The 19,543-nt window shown below is 35.6% G+C and overlaps 3 protein-coding genes across 5 annotated transcripts; 2 read left to right on the forward strand and 1 right to left on the reverse strand.

The window, feature by feature from the left end:
* The first annotated feature begins 1,542 nt into the window (after positions 1-1,542).
* LOC131019671 (manganese-dependent ADP-ribose/CDP-alcohol diphosphatase-like) lies at positions 1,543-3,347 on the forward strand. Its single transcript, XM_057948260.1, has 2 exons — positions 1,543-1,658; positions 2,096-3,347. Exon 2 carries the CDS (start codon positions 2,118-2,120, stop codon positions 3,066-3,068), a length of 951 nt encoding a protein of 316 aa, XP_057804243.1. The 5' UTR covers positions 1,543-1,658; positions 2,096-2,117; the 3' UTR covers positions 3,069-3,347.
* A 3,950-nt stretch (positions 3,348-7,297) lies between these two features.
* On the forward strand, positions 7,298-9,347 carry LOC131019672 (manganese-dependent ADP-ribose/CDP-alcohol diphosphatase-like). Of its 2 annotated transcripts, none has more exons than XM_057948261.1 (2): positions 7,298-7,487; positions 8,057-9,347. In XM_057948261.1, exon 2 carries the CDS (start codon positions 8,068-8,070, stop codon positions 9,094-9,096), a length of 1,029 nt encoding a protein of 342 aa, XP_057804244.1. In that variant the 5' UTR covers positions 7,298-7,487; positions 8,057-8,067; the 3' UTR covers positions 9,097-9,347. The 2 variants fall into 2 exon arrangements, with proteins under 2 accessions (XP_057804244.1, XP_057804246.1); XM_057948263.1 differs by lacking the exon at positions 7,298-7,487 and adding an exon at positions 7,565-7,771.
* A 2,643-nt stretch (positions 9,348-11,990) lies between these two features.
* LOC131019673 (uncharacterized) lies at positions 11,991-17,467 on the reverse strand. Of its 2 annotated transcripts, none has more exons than XM_057948264.1 (17): positions 16,924-17,467; positions 16,247-16,423; positions 16,034-16,158; positions 15,820-15,940; positions 14,809-14,949; positions 14,662-14,721; positions 14,517-14,567; positions 14,369-14,422; positions 14,175-14,270; positions 14,040-14,099; positions 13,867-13,941; positions 13,733-13,786; positions 13,564-13,665; positions 12,853-13,470; positions 12,654-12,752; positions 12,434-12,541; positions 11,991-12,289 (listed from the first exon to the last, which is right to left on the reverse strand). In XM_057948264.1, the coding sequence occupies exons 1-17, from the start codon at positions 17,317-17,319 to the stop codon at positions 12,140-12,142; spliced, it is 2,487 nt and encodes an 828-aa protein (XP_057804247.1). In that variant the 5' UTR covers positions 17,320-17,467; the 3' UTR covers positions 11,991-12,139. The 2 variants fall into 2 exon arrangements, 1 of the variants encoding a protein (XP_057804247.1); XR_009100370.1 differs by having other exon boundaries at positions 12,248-12,289; positions 12,434-12,579; positions 16,924-17,409.
* Between the last annotated feature and the right edge of the window lie 2,076 nt (positions 17,468-19,543).

The following is a 19,543-nucleotide window of genomic DNA, read 5'->3' on the forward strand; positions in this document are numbered from 1 at the left end:
CACTAAGAGAATGTGGGTATATCAGATAGACTGGTAATTACAACAAAGGTTATTATCTTCTTCGATTCAAGCTTTTTGCAAAGTAATGGCTGAGATTTGATTTCGACAGAGCTTCAACGTATGTGTTTGAATCGGTGAAGAATATTGAGGTTGATCCTTGAGCTCTATTTATAGGCATCGTCTGGAGAATAGATCCGTTGGAGGAGATCCTTCTTCATTTTCTGCTGTTTGACTCATATTTGAAATCTTGCTCATGTGCTCAGTCTTCATTCTCCTAAAGTTAAAACTAGGTACCGTCCTTGCTTTCATAGGAGATGGTGTTACAGAACAAAGTAACACGGAAAGGGAAACTCTGCATGTTAAGGGACGATTATGCATATCGTTGCATTAAATGCGGGTTGTACTGATAGTCAGAAGCTTACTTTCCACGTGGCTATGATTGAACCGAGCGAGATATACTTAAACTCATGTATCAGTCTATATCAAGAGTATCAGTCCGAGGTTCCTTCTGATACTTAACTTCAATATCAGTAAATGATTTGACTGACATGGCGTACGCTAGTGTTTCCCTAACATTGGTGCTTCAGTAAGAGTCCTTCAATTGTTTCAGCCGTCTTGATTCAGTTGGACTTCAGACTTCAGTCTTCAGTCTTTCACTCTTCAGTCCTTTAGACTTTAGTCTTTGCCTCGACAAATTTCAGTATAATTAGAAAATGAACTCTAACACTTGAGTTCAGAAAGATACTAATTTAGAAAAGAAAATCTAAATGTTTTGAGATCATCAAAACCAAAGGTATGATATTTCCATTATTTTCTCAATAAGTTTTCATAAATCTCGATAGGAGACAACGAATCATTCGCACTGTCACTCATAATGTACATAAATTATTTTGACGAGTGTCTACATAATATCAATAATGAGAAAAATTAAATGCACTTCCAATAATTAATAAATTTAATTTAATTTAATTAGAATGATTGCAACGTACATCCAATTTTTGCCAATTATTTTTAGTAAAATATCTTTAGTCCATATTCTATTGTTGCGGCATTTTATTTATTACTCCCTCTGTCCCATTAAAAATAGTCTCTCTGTCCCACTAAAAATAATCTATATTGTATTTTGAGTAGTTCCATTATAAGTGACCTATTTTCATAAATAAAAAAAATTAATTATTTTTATAAATAAAAAAATTTAACCCAATAAAAAAAATATAGGTATATTACTTTTTTTTGATAAATTAATAGTATTAAATAAAAAAAATTAAAAGCCACAAGGGACTCGAATCTAAAACTTTTGACCTTAGGCATTAATTTTTCACAAATACTCATGTGTAACTGGTTTTCAAAATGACACTACTTTATTCAGAAAATAACAGTTGAATATTTTCAAATGACATTACTTTAACATACAAATGTGAAATAACACATTTAAAAATCGTGTCATTTATATTTTAAAATAATGTTATTCAGAAACCAGTTATACGGGATAGTGCATCTTAATCTTTTACCGTTTGGACAGCGTGCGGCGTGCGCACACAGGCCTCCGCCTATCACTTTTACTAACCAAACCTGTGGTAAGCGTCAAAGGGATAGAGCCTTCTCTCTCTTCTCTCACATTCGAGATAGACGATTGGAGCAGTAGATTCCCTAAAGAGGTACCGACTTTCGCGTCTATGCGTTAAAGTTTCTTGCGGGCATTATGATTCTCCGTTTTCTGGCTCTGTTTTTTCATTTACGCAGTGTTAGCAAAATAAAAAAGATGTGCTTTTTGACAAATCATGCTTCCAGAGAATTTGAAGATAATAATTCGAAATTTGAGCTTGGGAAATTCAATTTACTACTAGGCAATTTGAAAATTGGGGCTGGGACTGTTTACTTTGATGCAAGAATTTGCATAAATGGCTTAGAGAATTGTATTCGAAAATTTGGGCTGGTAAATTCAATTAGTACTTGCAGCTGCTTCAGTTGTTCGATACTGAATTTACTGGCCTATAGGGATACTAAGTTGCATAACTTTTCTTGTGGTAGTGTAATTTTAATGGAAATGAAGATTCCACTTGTGTGGTTATAATCTCTTATTTCTCCCTTTTAGGGTTTTAAAGTTTTGCTCCTCAATGAATTATGGGAATGTGATTGTTAGTGCACAAGGGAAGCAGCCTCTTGTTTCTTTTGGGGTGATATCAGATGTACAGTATGCTGATATTCCAGATGGCCGCTCGTTTCTTGGTGTTCCGCGCTATTACCGACACAGCCTCCTCGTGCTGCAAAGAGCAGTGCGGAGTTGGAACGAGAAGAAGGTGAAATTTGTTATTAATTTTGGGGACATTATTGATGGCTTCTGCCCAAAAGAGCAATCTTTGAGTGCCACTAAGAAGGTTCTCGATGAATTTAGTAACTTCAGTGGCAATGTATATCACATGATAGGCAATCACTGTCTTTACAATCTCCCTCGCGAAAAGTTGCTTCCTTTGCTGAATATTGATGGACACGCGTATTATGATTTTTCTCCGGTGCCAGAAGTCCGGTTCGTGGTACTTGATGGGTATGATGTCAGTGCCATAGGCTGGCCCGATGATCATCCGAACAGAATAAAAGCCATTGACATTCTTAGAGAGAAGAATCCGAACGTAGATAAGAATAGCCCCGAGGGACTTGTTGGGCCGCCTAGAAGGTTCGTTCAGTTCAATGGAGCAGTCGGGGAAGAACAGATGGAATGGTTGGATCGCATCCTTCAAGATGCAATGAAGTTGAACCAGAAAGTTGTGATATGCTGCCATCTGCCTTTGGAGCCTCTTGCAACGTCTTTTGCTGCGTTGCTGTGGAACTATGAGGAAGTTATGGAAGTGATACACCGTTACAATTGTGTGAAGGTCTGTCTGGCTGGCCATACTCATAAAGATGGATACTCGATGGACTCCCATGGCGTGCACCACCGGGTTCTTGCAGCAGCCTTGGAGTGCCCTCCGGGCACTGATGCTTTTGGCTCCATTGATATATTCAACGACAGCTTGTTCGTCTCTGGTACAGATAGAATGGGGGATCAAGAAATGCTTTTCAATTGTTAGATTCACCATAAATTTGTTGCATTTGGCTCGGCTGCAGCAGCGTAGCTAACTAAGGAAGATGCTGAAATTTCAAGGTGGACATTAACATAACCAAATTCATGATAGGTACTCCACTGGTAAACTATCAAATATTCTTGTTCTTGTTATTTAAGATATCAAATTCATTTACTTATTCCCTGTATTAGCAAGAATGAGACTCATTACTAGTGTATGCAATATCTTCTTTGATCATGAAGAAAGTTGGTTGAATAATGAGACATATCTAGACGTGTTACAGACTGTCACATGTTACTACTCCCTCCTACAAAAGCTATGTGGCAAACACGCGGCCCACTTGATGAAACATTCCAACATAAGTTCTTAACTAACTTTGCATTGCACCATGTACTTTGTTAGTCTATTTTCTTCTTTTAGTTGCACAACTGCATTTTCATATGTTATAAAGGCTACAAATAGCCTTTCCTGGCTCATCAGAGTCGATAACCAGACATCGAGCTCATCATTGGGTGAAGCAGGGGACTTCTTGGATGGTTGGACTCCTTATGGTGGATGCATCATGTCCTTACATGAAGGTTGGCTAAACATCAACACTGTCTTGCTATTTTTATTCTTGAATTGCAATTCGGTTTCATTATTCTTAGTCGAAATTGTGACAGTCTATTTTTAGGTTGTGAACCGAATGGAGAAATAATTGCTGGTGCAGGTTGAGTAAATTCTGCACTACACATTTTCAGGTTTGCATATATCAACAACTCTCATGCGACTTGTTGAGTTGTATTTTCTTTGGGGAGATTAGTCGCGGCTGCGATCATTTGTGATGGAAGATGAAATTATTGACGTTTAACAAAGACCAATGTCGATTTAAAGTAGAAAATGTTGATGATGCTTACTCAAATCAATCAGGAACAGCTGCAGATTTTCTTATGAGAAACTCTGGAACGCCATACATGCGAGTCTACCATATTCGGGCATAGACTTCTCGTTGCACAGAGCTTGTCTAGTACGATTTGTTCTTCGTTTTGCAAGCTCAACTTCAGACTTCATAAATTTCTTTTTGTCCAGTTTTAAGCTGGGATATTGATAGAATAGAGAGGTCATATTCAGTAGGAGGTACATTTTTTAAATCACTTTCTCTATGGTGTATAAATGGTCTTTTTTGACGGGAACTAGTAAATGCTGGTGGAGTTGAAATCTTGAAATGAATAACAGGTTCAAAATATTAATAATTATTTAAATAAAATTTAATAAGTTATTATAAATACCCAAATAATGAAATAATCAACCATAGGTAATAGTTATTGATAAATAAAGCAACTATAAATCATATTGGTAATATAATCAGTCCTTTAACTAAAACCTAAATGGTGAGCAAAATAATAGAAACTGAATAATCGAACTAATCAAAATCAAAATTTTAAAATATGGTTTGATTTTTCAGTTTTATTTTTCAAAAGAATTCGATTTTTTGATTACGTTCAGTTTTGTGACTGCACAAAATCGAAAACTGAATAATATTTATATTATTATATATACATATACTTGATATATATAAGTATATATACATACTGATATATATTTTAATATTAAAATATATATATATATAGAATTTTGATATTAATTTTACTTTTTTTCTTAATTCTTTCTTCTTCTTTTTGGTTTTTTAGTTCCTTTGGTTTTTTTTTTCGGACTATTTCTGTTTTTCAGTTTCGTTCGGTTTAGTTCTAAAAATTTAGATTTTTGGTTTGGTTAATTCAATTCGATTTAATTAAAAAAAAACAAATACTATAAATTTAATTTGATTCTAAAATCAAACCAAAAATCAAATACACGCCCCTAAATATTACACATAAAAAAGAGCATAATTAACATTATGCATTGTCATGATGCTCAATGATATAGATGGGAATTCCATTTAGGGTTAATTGCCGTTAAATTCAAAAGTTTTTTGAGATTTCGCGATATTCTCACCAACTTCAAAATTGGCGTATGAATACACGAATTGAGAATACGTTCTTAATGTTCCCAAAATTAAAAAAATTCCACAATTTGAAGCTGACATGGACTACCGTAGTTACAGCGTGGCATAGTCGGCGGCGTAAGGAAACGATGTCGTTTTTTTAAAACCAAAACGACGTAGTTTTGATTTCCAACAACATTAAAAAAAATGCAGAAATCTCTCTGATGAGGAGTAATATGTGCAGAGCAGAGAAGTGGTATAAGCCAGAGAAGCGGACTTCATCAGAGAAACGGGTTTCCACAGAAAAGTCAGAGGGATGGGCCTTGGCAGAGGAACGGTCTGCATCAGAGAAGCCATTCTCGCTAGAGAAATGGTCTTCGCCAGAGGAATCACCAAAAGAGCGGGAAAATCTCCCGCCTGAAGGCAAATTTACTATTATGCCCCGACCACGCAAGACGCATGCTCCAGCAATGAAGTTACCATTTTACCCTTAACGTGTAATCTATAAATATCCATGAGCACGTACCTTGTAAACTTACGCTATCTTCACTTGCAATACAACAACAATCGGATTTTTGTGCTTTCAACCTTACTTTTCTCTCTCGTTTCCCAAGCAACACTAGGTATAATTCAAAATCCAATGATAATGCACCGATTAAATCTATACCCATTCAATCATACTTCACCACTCTCTCTCTCTCGCACACCACCACCGCCGCCGAGTTCTGGACTTCCTGCCACCACCATCGCCGAGATCTGGACTTCCAGCGACCAGACCACCGCCGCCGCCGAGCTCTGGACTCCCACCGTCTCCCTTACTCATCTTTGCCAGAGTTTTGGACTTCCACCAGACCACCACCACCGCCCATCTCCACCTGTTCTCAACTGTCAACAACAACACACACACTAACCTACAACTGCCGCCAGTCCATCTCTCTCTCGCCTTTCACCGCCGTTCTGCAAATTGCCTCACCAAATCACGGCCTCCCTCCTTCAAATCGTCACCCTAAATCCCTCTGCAAATAGCTGCCTTCCTTCCTTCAAATCTCTCTCTCTTGCAGACTACTTCTTTCGATTTTCAGCGGCGGCAGCTCTGGATGTTTGGGGATGGGGTAGATGGAGGAGTCGAAGGGTGTTTGGCTTTGTGTACTGATTTGGGCGGCCTTCTTCTTCTCGCGGTGTTGGTCGGGGTGGCGCCGAGGGTTTGGATTTGGGAGGTGGTGGTCGGGGGGTTGGGGAAGGGGGTGTTTGGGGTTAGGGGTAGGTATTTTCTATTTTTTTATAAATTAATTTATTACTAGAATATTTTATTAAAATAAGATTAATTAAAAAAATAAAAAATGGCATGTCATATCTATTTGGCATTTAATTGACATGTCACAGGTGTTTGTCATGTCATCTCGCCGGATTTTTTAATTTTGAGAACATTAAGAACGGATTCTCAATTCGTGTATTCATACGCCGATTTTGAAGTTGGTGAGAATATCGCGAAATTTCAAAAAGCTTTTGAATTTAACAGCAATTAACCCTTCCATTTATGATACTACCTCCGTCCATCAAGAGTGTAGCTAATTATTTGATTGAGCGTCCACAAAGAGTGTAACACTTTCCTTAAAACTCGTGTCCACCAAAAATACTATACTTTGATGGACGGAAGTAGTAATAAACTGATAAAAAATTAATTATAAATTGAATAACACAATAATAATTGATTTTAGTATATTACCAAAATTTATGCTCTCACCATCCACAACCACAATATCGTTGTCACTATAACACAATAATAATTTCACGATTATTATTGAATGTTTGTTTTATTATTTCATATACAAATTTAATTGATTTTTATAAGATATACATCTTATATATACATCTTCAATTCGTTGATATTTTGTTACATTCTTAGAGTATATTTAGTTGACCCTCCTACCATTATTTCTAGGTCCGCCACTGCTTTCTCTTAATTCAAATTAACTTACAATCATCGAAAAATTAAGAAATTTCTTGATTCACTATCCTTTGTTTTTCCTTGGAATAAAGAATAGTATTTGTTATTATCTTATGTTGCATCCGTTCACAATTTTTTCTTTTAGAAATGAACGACACGAATTTTAATAAAAGTAGTTGAGTATATTGAAGTTAACTTAAAAAATAATGTTGTTAATAATAATAATAATAATAATTGTATTATAAGTAAAAAAAATAAAGACCAATTAATTTTGATGAATATCTCAAAATTATAAAAATTGACTATTTATTATGGACACTTGGAATACTTTCTTTTATCATTCTTCGGTTGATTTCCACGGTTACTTGGTCTAACTTGGACGATCAAATCATCAAACTACATGTTTCAGTTCTCAGACTCTAACTGCATAGTCGTCTCGTCTCTTTCTCCCGGCGTCTTCGCCTCTCCCGATTCTTTGCCAGAAACAAAATTGGAGTATTAGAATTCCTCACTGGTACTAAAATTTCTCCTCTGCTTGCTTAGGGTTATCGCTATGTATACTTGTTTATCAACTGGTAAAGTGTGTGTTTCTTGAATAAGGGAGTTTTCAAGAATCTGTATGAATATATGATAATTGATTCGTATGCTTTTTGTTGTCGATTAGACGCTTGTTGCTCTTGGTTTTCGGATTTACTGTTCGAAATTTCATAGGTCTGGAGATTCTTGGAGAGTATAATATTCAAGATTTGAACTTGGCACACTTTATGGGCATTTACTTTTGAGGATTAACCCAGATAGGTAAAATAAGCATAGCTTAATCCATTGTTTAGTAAAATGGATTGGAACCTTGGGATATCTAGTCCCTTGAAAATTTCTATCATTTGAGCTATTTTTGCTTGATTCATATCTCATTGAAAAGGTGTAGGATTAGAGATATCCAATGAGGATAAAAATACTCAATCTTGCATCTTGTCATTCATGAAAAGTAAACACTCCCTTATATAGACATTCAGCTTATTTTTGTTGTTGTGAATGTGATCTGAAAGAAGAGTTGAACAATAATTGTGATTTTTCTTTTTTCAGAGTTTACTAGGATGGGAGTTAGCTCCTCAATGGGTTATGAAAATGGAACAGTCAGTGAAGAGAAGAAGCAGCCTCTTGTTTCTTTTGGGGTGATAGCAGACGTGCAGTATGCGGACATCCCAGATGGCCACTCGTTTAGTGGTGTGCCTCGCTACTATAGGCACAGCCTGCTCGTGTTGCAAAGAGCAGTGCAGCAATGGAACGAGAAAAGGGTGAAGTTCGTCATAAACTTTGGGGACACCATTGATGGCTTCTGCCCGAAAGATCATTCTCTAGCTGCCATTCAAAGAGTTCTCGATGAATTTGGTGCTTTTGATGGCCCGGTTTATCACATGATTGGCAATCACTGTCTTTACAATCTCCCCCGCGAAAAGCTACTTCCCCTGTTGAACATTGCTAGCCATAACAACCGTGCCTATTATGATTTTTCCCCAATACCAGAAGTCCGATTTGTAGTCCTCGATGGTTATGATATCAGCTCTATAGGATGGCCTCAGGATCACCCAAACACCATAAAAGCCATGAACTTTCTTAAAGAGAGGAATCCGAATTCAGACAAGAACAGTCCAAATGGACTTGTTGGTCTTGAAAGAAGGTTCCTGATGTTCAATGGAGCAGTCGGGGAAGAACAGATGAGATGGTTAGACAATGTTCTTCAGGATGCTACGGAGTTAAACCAGATAGTGGTAGTTTGCTGTCACCTACCTTTAGACCCCGGTGCATCGTTTATTGAATCACTGTTGTGGAATTATGACGAAGTGATGGAAGTGATACACAGATACAACTGCGTGAAAGTGTGTCTAGGTGGACATGATCACAAAGGCGGACACTCAGTCGACTCCCATGGTGTGCACCATCGAGTTCTGGAGGCAGCGTTGGAGTGCCCTTCGGGTACTAATGCTTTTGGAGCTATTGATATTTTCCATGATAGGTTATTGCTCTCTGGTGCAGATAGAATGGAGAGTCAGGAGATGGTTTTCTGCAGCTATATGGAGCAGCAAGATTTATGTACAACAAGATGCTTGAAAGCTCATAACTAGCGATATCGGAGTAATGAATCTTGAATATAATTTAGATATGTAATTGGATGGGAAAAAGATAATGAAATTGTGTTTGCTTTAAGGTCACAATTCACAAATGTGCATTGATTAAGGCAGGGTAAAATATTCTTTAGACAAAATTTAGTATTTTGATGAATTCATCATGTAATTTGTATTATGTTTCGAAGTTTGTATGTTTGAAGATGAGTATGTTATGTCCCGAGAAATATAATGCTACATATCTTATATGATGTTCACGTTTAGCCCATGTTAGCATTATCTTTTTTGTTTTATATATTCATTTTGCTTTTAATACCTCATAAATTAGTATTTCATTATTAATTTTATAAATTACATCAAAATCATTGCTTAATTTGTTCATTTTACCTATTACTTCAAATAATTAAAGAAAAAACGTTGAACTTTGAGTTTTATGTATATAATTAATAATATGGATGACAAAGTCAACTTCTTAAATCCACAGACAAAGTCCGCAATTTACCTTATTAGATTTAATTAAAGGAAAAACAAATTGAGCTTTGAGTTTTATATAATTTATAAAATTAATAATCTCAATAAAATTAGCCTACTTCTTTTTTCTTTTTCTTTTTTAGAGGAATTAGCCCACTTCTTGAATCCACAAACAAAGTCCGCAATTTACCTTATACTATTATTGAGGGAGAGAGAGGGAAGACCGGGTTTGACTTCAAGATTGGGCTCCCCATTTTAATTGTAATTGGGCCATTCCCATTAGTTCGGTCGGGCCTTATTTATTTCAAGGTGTGGGCTGAGGTATTTATGGACATTTATTCTAATCCCAAGTGTATATCATTGGGCCTGTATATTTCTTCATTTGGGCCGATTTAATTGACTATTGGGCTAAAATTTATTTCTTTCCAGCCCACATTAATTATAATATTATTAGGACTTCTCCATTATTTTATTTAGACGACTGCAGTACTTCAATTCGAGCCATTCTTGATTAATTATTAGGCTGCCTTATGTTAAGCCTTTTAATTATTTGAACTCATAATATTATTTCTATCCCTATTCATTAAGCCTGATTAACTTTTGCGAGTTACTAAGCAAATGTTCGATTTAGCTAATTTTCCCTAATCGATTAAATAGGGCGAGATTTGTTTAATTATCAAGTGGGTTAGAACACCCTAAGATGGCGGATTAATTTTAGTTAATTATTCGGCTTAATGAAACGATACCCGCGCGAGTATCGGGACGGGTGAGGATATACCCGATACCCGCAACCCGATTTTACACCCTTACATACATAGCTGATTTACTTTAATTAGATTATTACATGGTTAATTTATAACGTAAATTTATGCATGGCTTAATTTAATAATTTGCATTGTACATTATACGCCCACCATCCAACTATTTCCAGTTCGCCGAGAAAGGTATATAAAATAAATCAAAGCAATTTGAAATTCAACCAACAAATTAAATAAATTCTAAAGTCAATCCAACCAATCTATTTACTTGCATGAAATTCAAGGAAATTTTCAAATATATCATTGATACAATCAATTTAGATGTGTCGTCAATTATATATTGTTTTGAAATTATAAATAGATGGTGTAGCATACTTTCAAGTTCAATCTTCTTACGCTAATTAGTAGTCTGGTAAGTCGTCGAAATCCTATGAGAATTATTTATGTCATAATTTAAATTATTTTATACTCTTTTCGTCCTATTATTATTGGTCTTTTTATTCTATTGGGGTGTTTCATTAATATTGATTTATTTTTATTTTTGATAATGATTTTACATTACAAGCAATATGACCCCACACATTTTTACATATTTTTAGACTATAATCTTATTCTTTTAAATATTCGTGCCCAAAATAAATAGGTCAACAATAATGAGACGAAGGGGGTATTATTTTTATATAATAAAATTATGGGATAATTACACGTAAATGCACTAACTTTGACGAAAATCCATTTTTCACACGAACTTAGAAAAAACTCAATAAAATACATGAACTTTAGTTGTCGTTCAAATTTGACTCCGTTAAATACTAAAATATTCAAGATTACGCCCTCTTTCAAAATAAATTGCACAAAAGCCCTCTTTCAAATTTATGTGTACAAAATTTGTGTAAAATTTTAATAAATTAACTTGGTGAACATATTTTCTTATAAGTATAAATCTCACGCTCTCGTAAAAAATGGTATCGGAGCGGATTTTTTATTTAGAATTTATAAAATATTTAATATATTAAGTAATTAATCATGTATTTAATGGATTAACTAGACGCCGATAAACCTTAGCTGTTGGGGAAAAACCGGCGGCTAATGCCTGTGGCTAAGGTTTATCGGCGGCTAGTTAATCCATTAGCTTCAGAATTTTTTTTCTTTCATGATATACATAAGTTTGAATTTTTTAGATTTCATATTAATTTTTTTATAACACAAACGTGCCCTAAAATTTTCTAACTTAGGGTATATAAGGGTTACAAAGTGACGTGAGTTTACAATAAATGCATATTTCTTAGATTTTGTACAATTTTCAACTACATATCTTACACAATTGTACTTGTGTACGAAAAATGTAAGAACTTTTACAAAAGACAATGCAAACCTATCAACATCAATTGTACTTTGGGTAGATTAAGTATAGTTATTATAAGAGTGGGTAGTTTTGATAGACATATTATCAAGTGGGTAGTTTAAATTCTCATCCATAATAATAATATGCATGTTCTATACAAACATACATGTCAAAACTTAAATTTAGAAGAATTAAAAATGGAATGAAATGACTAATACCATGGTAGGTGGAAGGAATGATAATTCTCATGGATGTAAGAATAATGATTCCAAATGGAATAGTGATTCCTACAAAAAAAATATACCAAGCAAAGAAATGGAAAGGTAGGAATCACCATTCCATTCTCATCTTCGTTCCATCATACTAATCATCTCCTAAAATCTTGTGACTTCTAGTAGTAGAAAAAGATTACGAAAAAGAAAATAATTAAATCAGCAATGAGGGTTGCTACTTGCTAGCACTGCATATATCATTTCCATGCTTTCCTTCCACGGAATTGTTTGCCAGAAAGTTTTTGTTTGATCTTCTTCGCTTGTCGAGTTCTTGCTATCTTAGCCTTTCTTGCGGCATCCGGCATAAGCTTTTTGTGCTCCTTTTGCCGATTGCTTAAACCACCAGTCTGTCCAACAATGATACGTAAGCAACACTGTATATAATCACGAATGCAATGCCATATTGCGACATTACCATGCACATGAAGCAAATTCTGCTCTACAAGATTCAAAATGAGCACACTGAATTTCTTACCAAGTTAGAAACATACCTTTTTCTTTTTTATAGCGGCGCGGGACTGATATTTCCCTCTTTCCTCCCTTCCTTCTCTTATCAATGCCAATTTTGCTTCCTCCGTTAACTTCCTCTTTATGTGTGCCTGATGTAAGACAAGGCCAATTAAGAATTCTTTAACAGCTGCATACCACAAAACATACGAATTAAGTTGAAATATATCTTAACCAAACTATGTCGTTTTTCATCGAACTCACCTCGCATGTAGCAGCATCTACCCTCTTGAGTCTAAGTTGGTCTGAGCTCGGAAGCTTGAAACCGTGCTGTGTCAAAGCAGTCCTCGCATCCTTCTTAGCCTAATAATGAAAGCCAATGATATGTTACTTTCATTAGCCTAGAAAAAGAGATGGCCAATTGCTAATGCATCCTTGATTTCAGCATTAAGAAAGCACAAACCTTGAGCTCTTTAATTCTTCGGAAGTCCTCGTCGGAAAGAATTCCATCATGTGTGGATGAAGAGATGTTCTCGGCCGTTACTGATAATTTCTTCAAAGCACCAAGACTTTTATCGGCAGCATTCAACTGTCCCTCAAATTCAGAGAACTTCCTTTTCTTTTCTTTTGATTTATTGCTATAAACATCAGCAGCATCCTTCCCAATACCATCATCGGTTTCCACTAAACCGATTTCCCCATAATCATCATCATCATCGTTCTCGTCACTCTCGTCTTCATTACCAATTTCACTAGCACCATCAACATTGTAATAAATATCATCTTCGCCATTTGCATCACTGCCATCATCCAATTCATGGTCAGAATTGCTATCACTTTCGCCTCTTCCATCCTCTTCAACAAGATCAACTGAATCATCTTCTTGACTATCATCAGCCATGGAATGATCCTGAGTCTCCCCATCAATGTCCTCATCACTACTCCCTTGATCTTCTTCTTCTTCCAATAGCTCAACGCCTAGAATATTGCTATGAACACGCACCTCACCAAAGGCTTTAGGTTTGGCTTTCAGTTCAGCAGGCCTCCCTCTATCCTTCCTCATTAACAATGATGGGCATACCTACAAAAACATATTTCAGATTCCAAAGAATATAAGTGACTTTCTGATAAAGGTGCTTACTTGAGTAAACACAAACATGGGGGGTGTATATACCTCTCTAAATAGTATAAGAAGTGATCGAGCAGAAGCAGAAATTCCTTTCTCATGTGACTTTCTATATAAGACAAGGTCTCGGAGCAGTTCTTCAGTCATCAACTGAAAATACAAGGCACATGCATAGTAAGAAGGCCAAGAACATACTTCAAAACTATTCTCAACTTACCAAAGGCATGCGAAGACATATTTCACGAACTACATTCAGCCCAACAGTTATGGCCTGAGAAAAGAAAAGATGAAATGTTAAGATGATCAAGGCACATGGAACAAGAGGTTCCTCTCATTGAAGCACCATGGTACCTCATGTCCTGCTCCATCATGTATAAATTGGTTTACTATTTGCTTAAACAACGATTTAACTGCATCTGGTGGTACCTAGTAAAGAGAATCAAAAATGCCTCAATAAGAGTATCTATCCAGAAAATAAAAACAAGCTAATGAGATGTCAAGTAACAAGAATACATGGAGGTTACCATTTCGTGGCAGGCTTGAACAGCTGCTGAAAGTATAGTTGTAACATGTTGTTGACTTGGCTACAATGAATACAAGCAGACTTCAATAAATATCGGAATGAATAGCCTCATGTTGGTAGCGCATCAGCATAATACCTGGACATATTTTTGAAGATACGGGTAGAATTCCAAAAAAATCAGGTGGTGAAGGCCTATGGTTCGTGCAATTACTTTAAGCATCATCGTTTTAACCTACAGGAAAACAAACAAAAATAATTGAACACATTAATTAGTAAAGCACATATTTTCCAACCATCATCAGATGTGAAAGTAACAAAATGAGAAACTACCTCAAAACTTAACCTTTCTTTGCCAGCAGATTGCAGCCAAGAAAACAGCTTCTTCTACAGGAAAACAAACAAAAATAATTGAACATATTAGTAAAGCACATATTTTTCAACCATCATCAGATGTGAAAGTAACAAAATGAGAAACTACCTCGAAACTTAACCTTTCTTTGTCAGATTGCAGGCAAGAAAACTGCTTCTCCTACAGGAAAACAAACAAAAATAATTGAACATATTAGTACAGCACATATGTTCCAACCATCATCAGATATGAAAGTAACAAAATGAGAAACTACCTTGAAACTTAACTTTTCTTTGCCAGATTGCAGGCAAAAAAACAGCTTCTCGGAAAACCCCTGTGTGGCAAAAACTTGGTGAGAGTCTCCCTACCACTTCAAAGCATAATATATAAGAGAAGAAACAGAACAAATCATTAAGCAAACCTGTGCATCTTTCAAATTGTTTAGTGGTGAGCAGATGTTTGAATTACTTTTTCCAGATGATAAACGCCTCATACTTCGGGCAATACGCTGCAGTTTTGCGTTCTTCTTCTTTTTGCTTGATGTTGTGCCCTTATGGCTTGCCTACATTGCTCAAGGTAAATCATAGACATTCGATATGCATATACACACGCGGAAATAGTACAGATCAATGATGTCTCAAACAATTAATCATAGAAAGTTTACAAAGAAATTAGTATAAGAGCACATAGCTCAAGCACCTGCCATATAAATACACACACACACACACACATATATATATATATGTATATAGAGAGAGGTTCAATTGAAAAAGACAAATGTTTGTAGAATTGAAAAGTAATCCTAGCCATTTATTTGATACAATCTAACGGACAGCAGACCATTTCATATCTTAATCAAATCTGCATAATTTTGGAAGATACGTTTATGGTAAATACGTTTATGAAAGATACGTTAGGAATTCATAAGAAATTATTTCTTCTGTATTTCGTTCTTTACGTTTCTGAATAAAGTTCATTAAAAGTATTTATCATGTTCAACAGAATTATAATGACTGCGAGATATATTCTTATGTTCATCATAAGTTCAAAACAAATTTTCATGAGTTTCATCAAAAGAACTATAAGTTCAAAATAAAGTCGTCTAGATATTCTACCATGCACACTAAATTTGACACAAATAACTATAAGTTCATTAAAATATCTAAAAACTATAAGTTCATCAAATCGAAACACTTAAGCAAATGGGGGAAAATCCACGATTTGCCCTTTCCGTTCTAAAAGTCATTTTCGTATAATTAATAAATGATTAATATATAAGGAATGATCTCAACCATCAGATTAGAAGTAATCAAAGGTGTAGATTTATTCTTAAATCTAACACTTAAGGGGGCTTTCTCAATAGAAGCTCACCCTATATACATATTGGAGAAAGCTATATATGGAGCTAAAAAACAAAATCAACAAAACATACCTTGTACATAGCTTCTTTGTTCAGTACTATTTGATGTTGGTCATCTTCGCTATCAGAACTATCATGATCATCTTTAATTTTCTCAAAATCAAGAAGAAATGACAAGGCAGCAATCTTGATCCTGTGAATTTAAATTAATATATAGACACAATTAGATCAAATAGATAATAAAGCTTATCATGCAGCACAAAATAAATAAGTAGATAAGTACAACCTTGAGGACGGATGAAAACATGCCATACATATAGCATTTGATGTCCTATCATCACACCAGACTTTCCTCCGATAGAGATCACATAGGGTAATCAGCGCTCGCTTAGCTTTTGCTTCTTCCTCTTGCTGATTTTACACAAAATCATTTACATTATACTTATGGAACGACAAGCCTTGAGAGAGCCAAACATGCATGTTAATGTAAATGTTATACCTGAAGCATTCCGAACAAAATGTTCTGGAGTGTCCTATTCTTCGGATCGTTCTTATGTTTCTGATTCATCCGTCTAATGCTTTTAATAACATGGTAAAATGCCAATTGTCGTAATACTTTATCCCCTAGTGTCTGGACCTCCATGAATACTAAGAGTGTCTTAGAAATATCTATCATCTGGAAATCAGTACAAACAGAAAGATAAAGAACTCAACTTAGAAAGAACTAGAGAATTGCTTAGTTACGCATATCGAGAAATAACACAACAAACAACAAACACCAAGTGTGGCATAATAAGACATTTAAAATTTCACTAAAAATAATCATATCAATAATAACAATAGAACCATAACAAACCCAAGCATAAGGGGTACACGACACAAAAAGAATACGATTCCTTCAACTTAAAAAATGCAGACATACACTCTAATAGGACACTCGTAAGTGTCCCTGTTAGGATGTGTACTAACACTTATTAGTGTCCTATTTGAGTAATAGTACACTTGTAACTGTCCTATTTTGCATCATGACATCACGGGGACGTCCACACGGGTATACTCTCCTCTTCCGCTAAAAATGCAACAAAGCAATCTTCATGCTGTTTTCACATCAATCCCGACAAATATCCATCTAACCGGAAAAAAAGAAGAAGAAGATAACAATAATAAAAGAAATACCTGTCGATTTACCAAAAGAATCAGCGCTCGCGTCACTTGTACCCTCACACCCGACGGCAGATTCCAGGCCGAAGTTCTTAAAAACTCGATCAATTCGATCGGAAATTGGGCCAATTCTGTCGGATAAAAAGGCGTAACATGTGCCAAAAACATTGCCTGATCACCCAAGTCCTCGCCGACGGAGGAATCGGCGGAGATTCCACTGAGCGAAGTGAAATTCAACCGGGCTTTCTCCTCAAAGATATCGATAGAGGATTTAAACTGATTGTAAACAAGCGACACCTCCGAACTATATCCTTCGGGATCAGCTTTCATATTGGATTGCAGGGCTGTGAGGTTGAGCTTTCCTGATGTCCGTCCAGACGCAGATATGTCATAGGCCGGTACCGATGCCATGGCCAGTAAACAAGTGATGAAGAAGGGGAGGCGGCGGCGGCGGCGGCTGTCCCGTTTTCAGTTTTATTTGTTGGGTTTAGGTGATTTTGTTTGTTGGGCCATGCATTTAAATATGAATTATACTAGAGTGTAATTCATTGGACGGCAATTATTTTAGAACGTAATTTATAATTATTTTATATTATTTTTATAATTATAGTATATTGAATAATTTTTATATAAATTAATTTTTAATTTAATCAAATTAAAATAATGGCATCTTTTATATAAACTAGCATGCCGTGGAATTTTGATATTTAGTTTGAAAAGATCGGATGCATATGCTTATTTTGATTTGAATCCACCCTCCTACATAAGAATAAAATAAAATAATAGTATAAGATGATCACGACATAAAAACGAATAAATAATGATGAGAAAATCATGTTTAATTTGAACTTCTCTTCCTTGATCAAGAACATTAACATGGTCACCTCCGAACTCGAAATATAATTTTGGCTGAAGGTTTAAGTATTGGTAGTAAAATGTGTTGAAATGAATAAAATTATGATGTATAGGGCGTTTAGATTGAGACTCATGAATCATGATAAATAATTTACGTTGGAAGTGATTTAATTGGAAATAGATGGTGAAATGTGCTGCGACATTTATATATATATTCGAGAACCTTGCGTAAAAATTTCAATATAATCTAATTAATATTCGAGAGCCGGCCAAAGCACTATTGCTCAGCTAGACTTCTCATATCAAAAGGGAGATCGGAAGCAGATTTGTTTAGGGCGGGCCTCAATTATTTCCAGATTTGAGGGTGAAAGGTTTTTTGGTCATGCTAAGAGCATCTCCAATGCATGGTGTCTTAGGGGGTGTCTTAGATGGTGGTCCCCACCTAAGACACACCCCTCTCCAATGCATTGGTGCTCAGAGGGTGTCTTAAATCTCAATTTTCACAAAATTCATATTTCTACACTTTTATTTTTAAATTCTCAATTTCATTAAAAATAAAATTAAACATTACAATAATTAAAATAAAATTAAAAACACAATTAAAAAAAATTCAAAATTTTCAAATTTAAAAAATAGAATTTCGATTTTTTTTTAATTGGGCGCGTCCTACGGACGCGCCACACATTTCTCGCCTTCGACCCGTGGCTTGGCTAAGACACCGCCTCGCATCAGGGCGGGTCTCCAATGCAGCCTCCCTCCCTAAGCCTCGGATCGATCCTCCACTCGCACCGGCGAGTGGAGATGCTCTAAGAGACTTCGTCTAGACCAAAGTCAGACCAAGTACTACATCAGGTTTCGGTAAAGAAATGCTGGTTGCACAAAGTCCTTATCAATAGATGATGGCTTGCCTAAGAACTTAATACCATATCGAGAATGTGAGGAGAAGCTATAAAAATTATCGCTCTTCAGAGCTTGGTTTGGTAGAATAACTTTGAGAGTGTTTGGTTGAGCTTATAAATTTTTTAAAACAAATTATAAGTTGTTTAGGAGCTTATAAGTTCTTTCAAAGTGTTTGACAAAATAAGATCCTAAGGAGGCGTTTAGTTTGATGGATGTGATAGATAAAATTTAGGATTGATAAGATTGAAAGGCTATGTTTGGTGTCTTAGTATACGCAGTATTAGCTTACTAATCGGGCTTTATGTGTGTGTTTGGTGTTTTTGTGCGCTTCATGGACGGCCCTGGAAAACGCAAGGGCCCGGCCGAAATAATACAGATTTATCCCGACTGTGAATCCCTCGCCCCCCTCCGGTTACGGAAGCCATCACTTTATTGTGATTTCCCCTTGCCATATTTGCCCTCTATTTTGTCATTCTTTCATCAAAATTTCTCCCGCTTCGAAATCTCCATTTTTCGTCCATTTACCTGCGGTGTTCGACGAAAAATCAATTTTGGGGTAAGATTTCTCCCAGGCTATTTTTCTTCATTACTGGTTTTCTTTCTTATGCAGATATGTTTTTTTTTAATCTCAGATCAAAGGGTGGCTGATTCTAGGGTTTTATTTCGATCCGTGCAGATGTAAGAATCGTGAGTTGGGTTGAGTTTTGTTTAATAATATTTTTCAGCCATCGATTTGCTTCGATACGCGATTGTGTACCACTTGATTGAATGCTTCAATTTGAATCTTGAGTTGGGTAAAATTGTGATACCTAGCATAATTGTTTATTTATGCTTCGAATTAGTTTCCCGTCTATTGATGCTACGATTTGGGGACAATACG

This window comes from Salvia miltiorrhiza, chromosome 4 (assembly GCF_028751815.1).
Source record: "Salvia miltiorrhiza cultivar Shanhuang (shh) chromosome 4, IMPLAD_Smil_shh, whole genome shotgun sequence".
Classification (NCBI taxonomy): Eukaryota; Viridiplantae; Streptophyta; class Magnoliopsida; order Lamiales; family Lamiaceae; genus Salvia; species Salvia miltiorrhiza.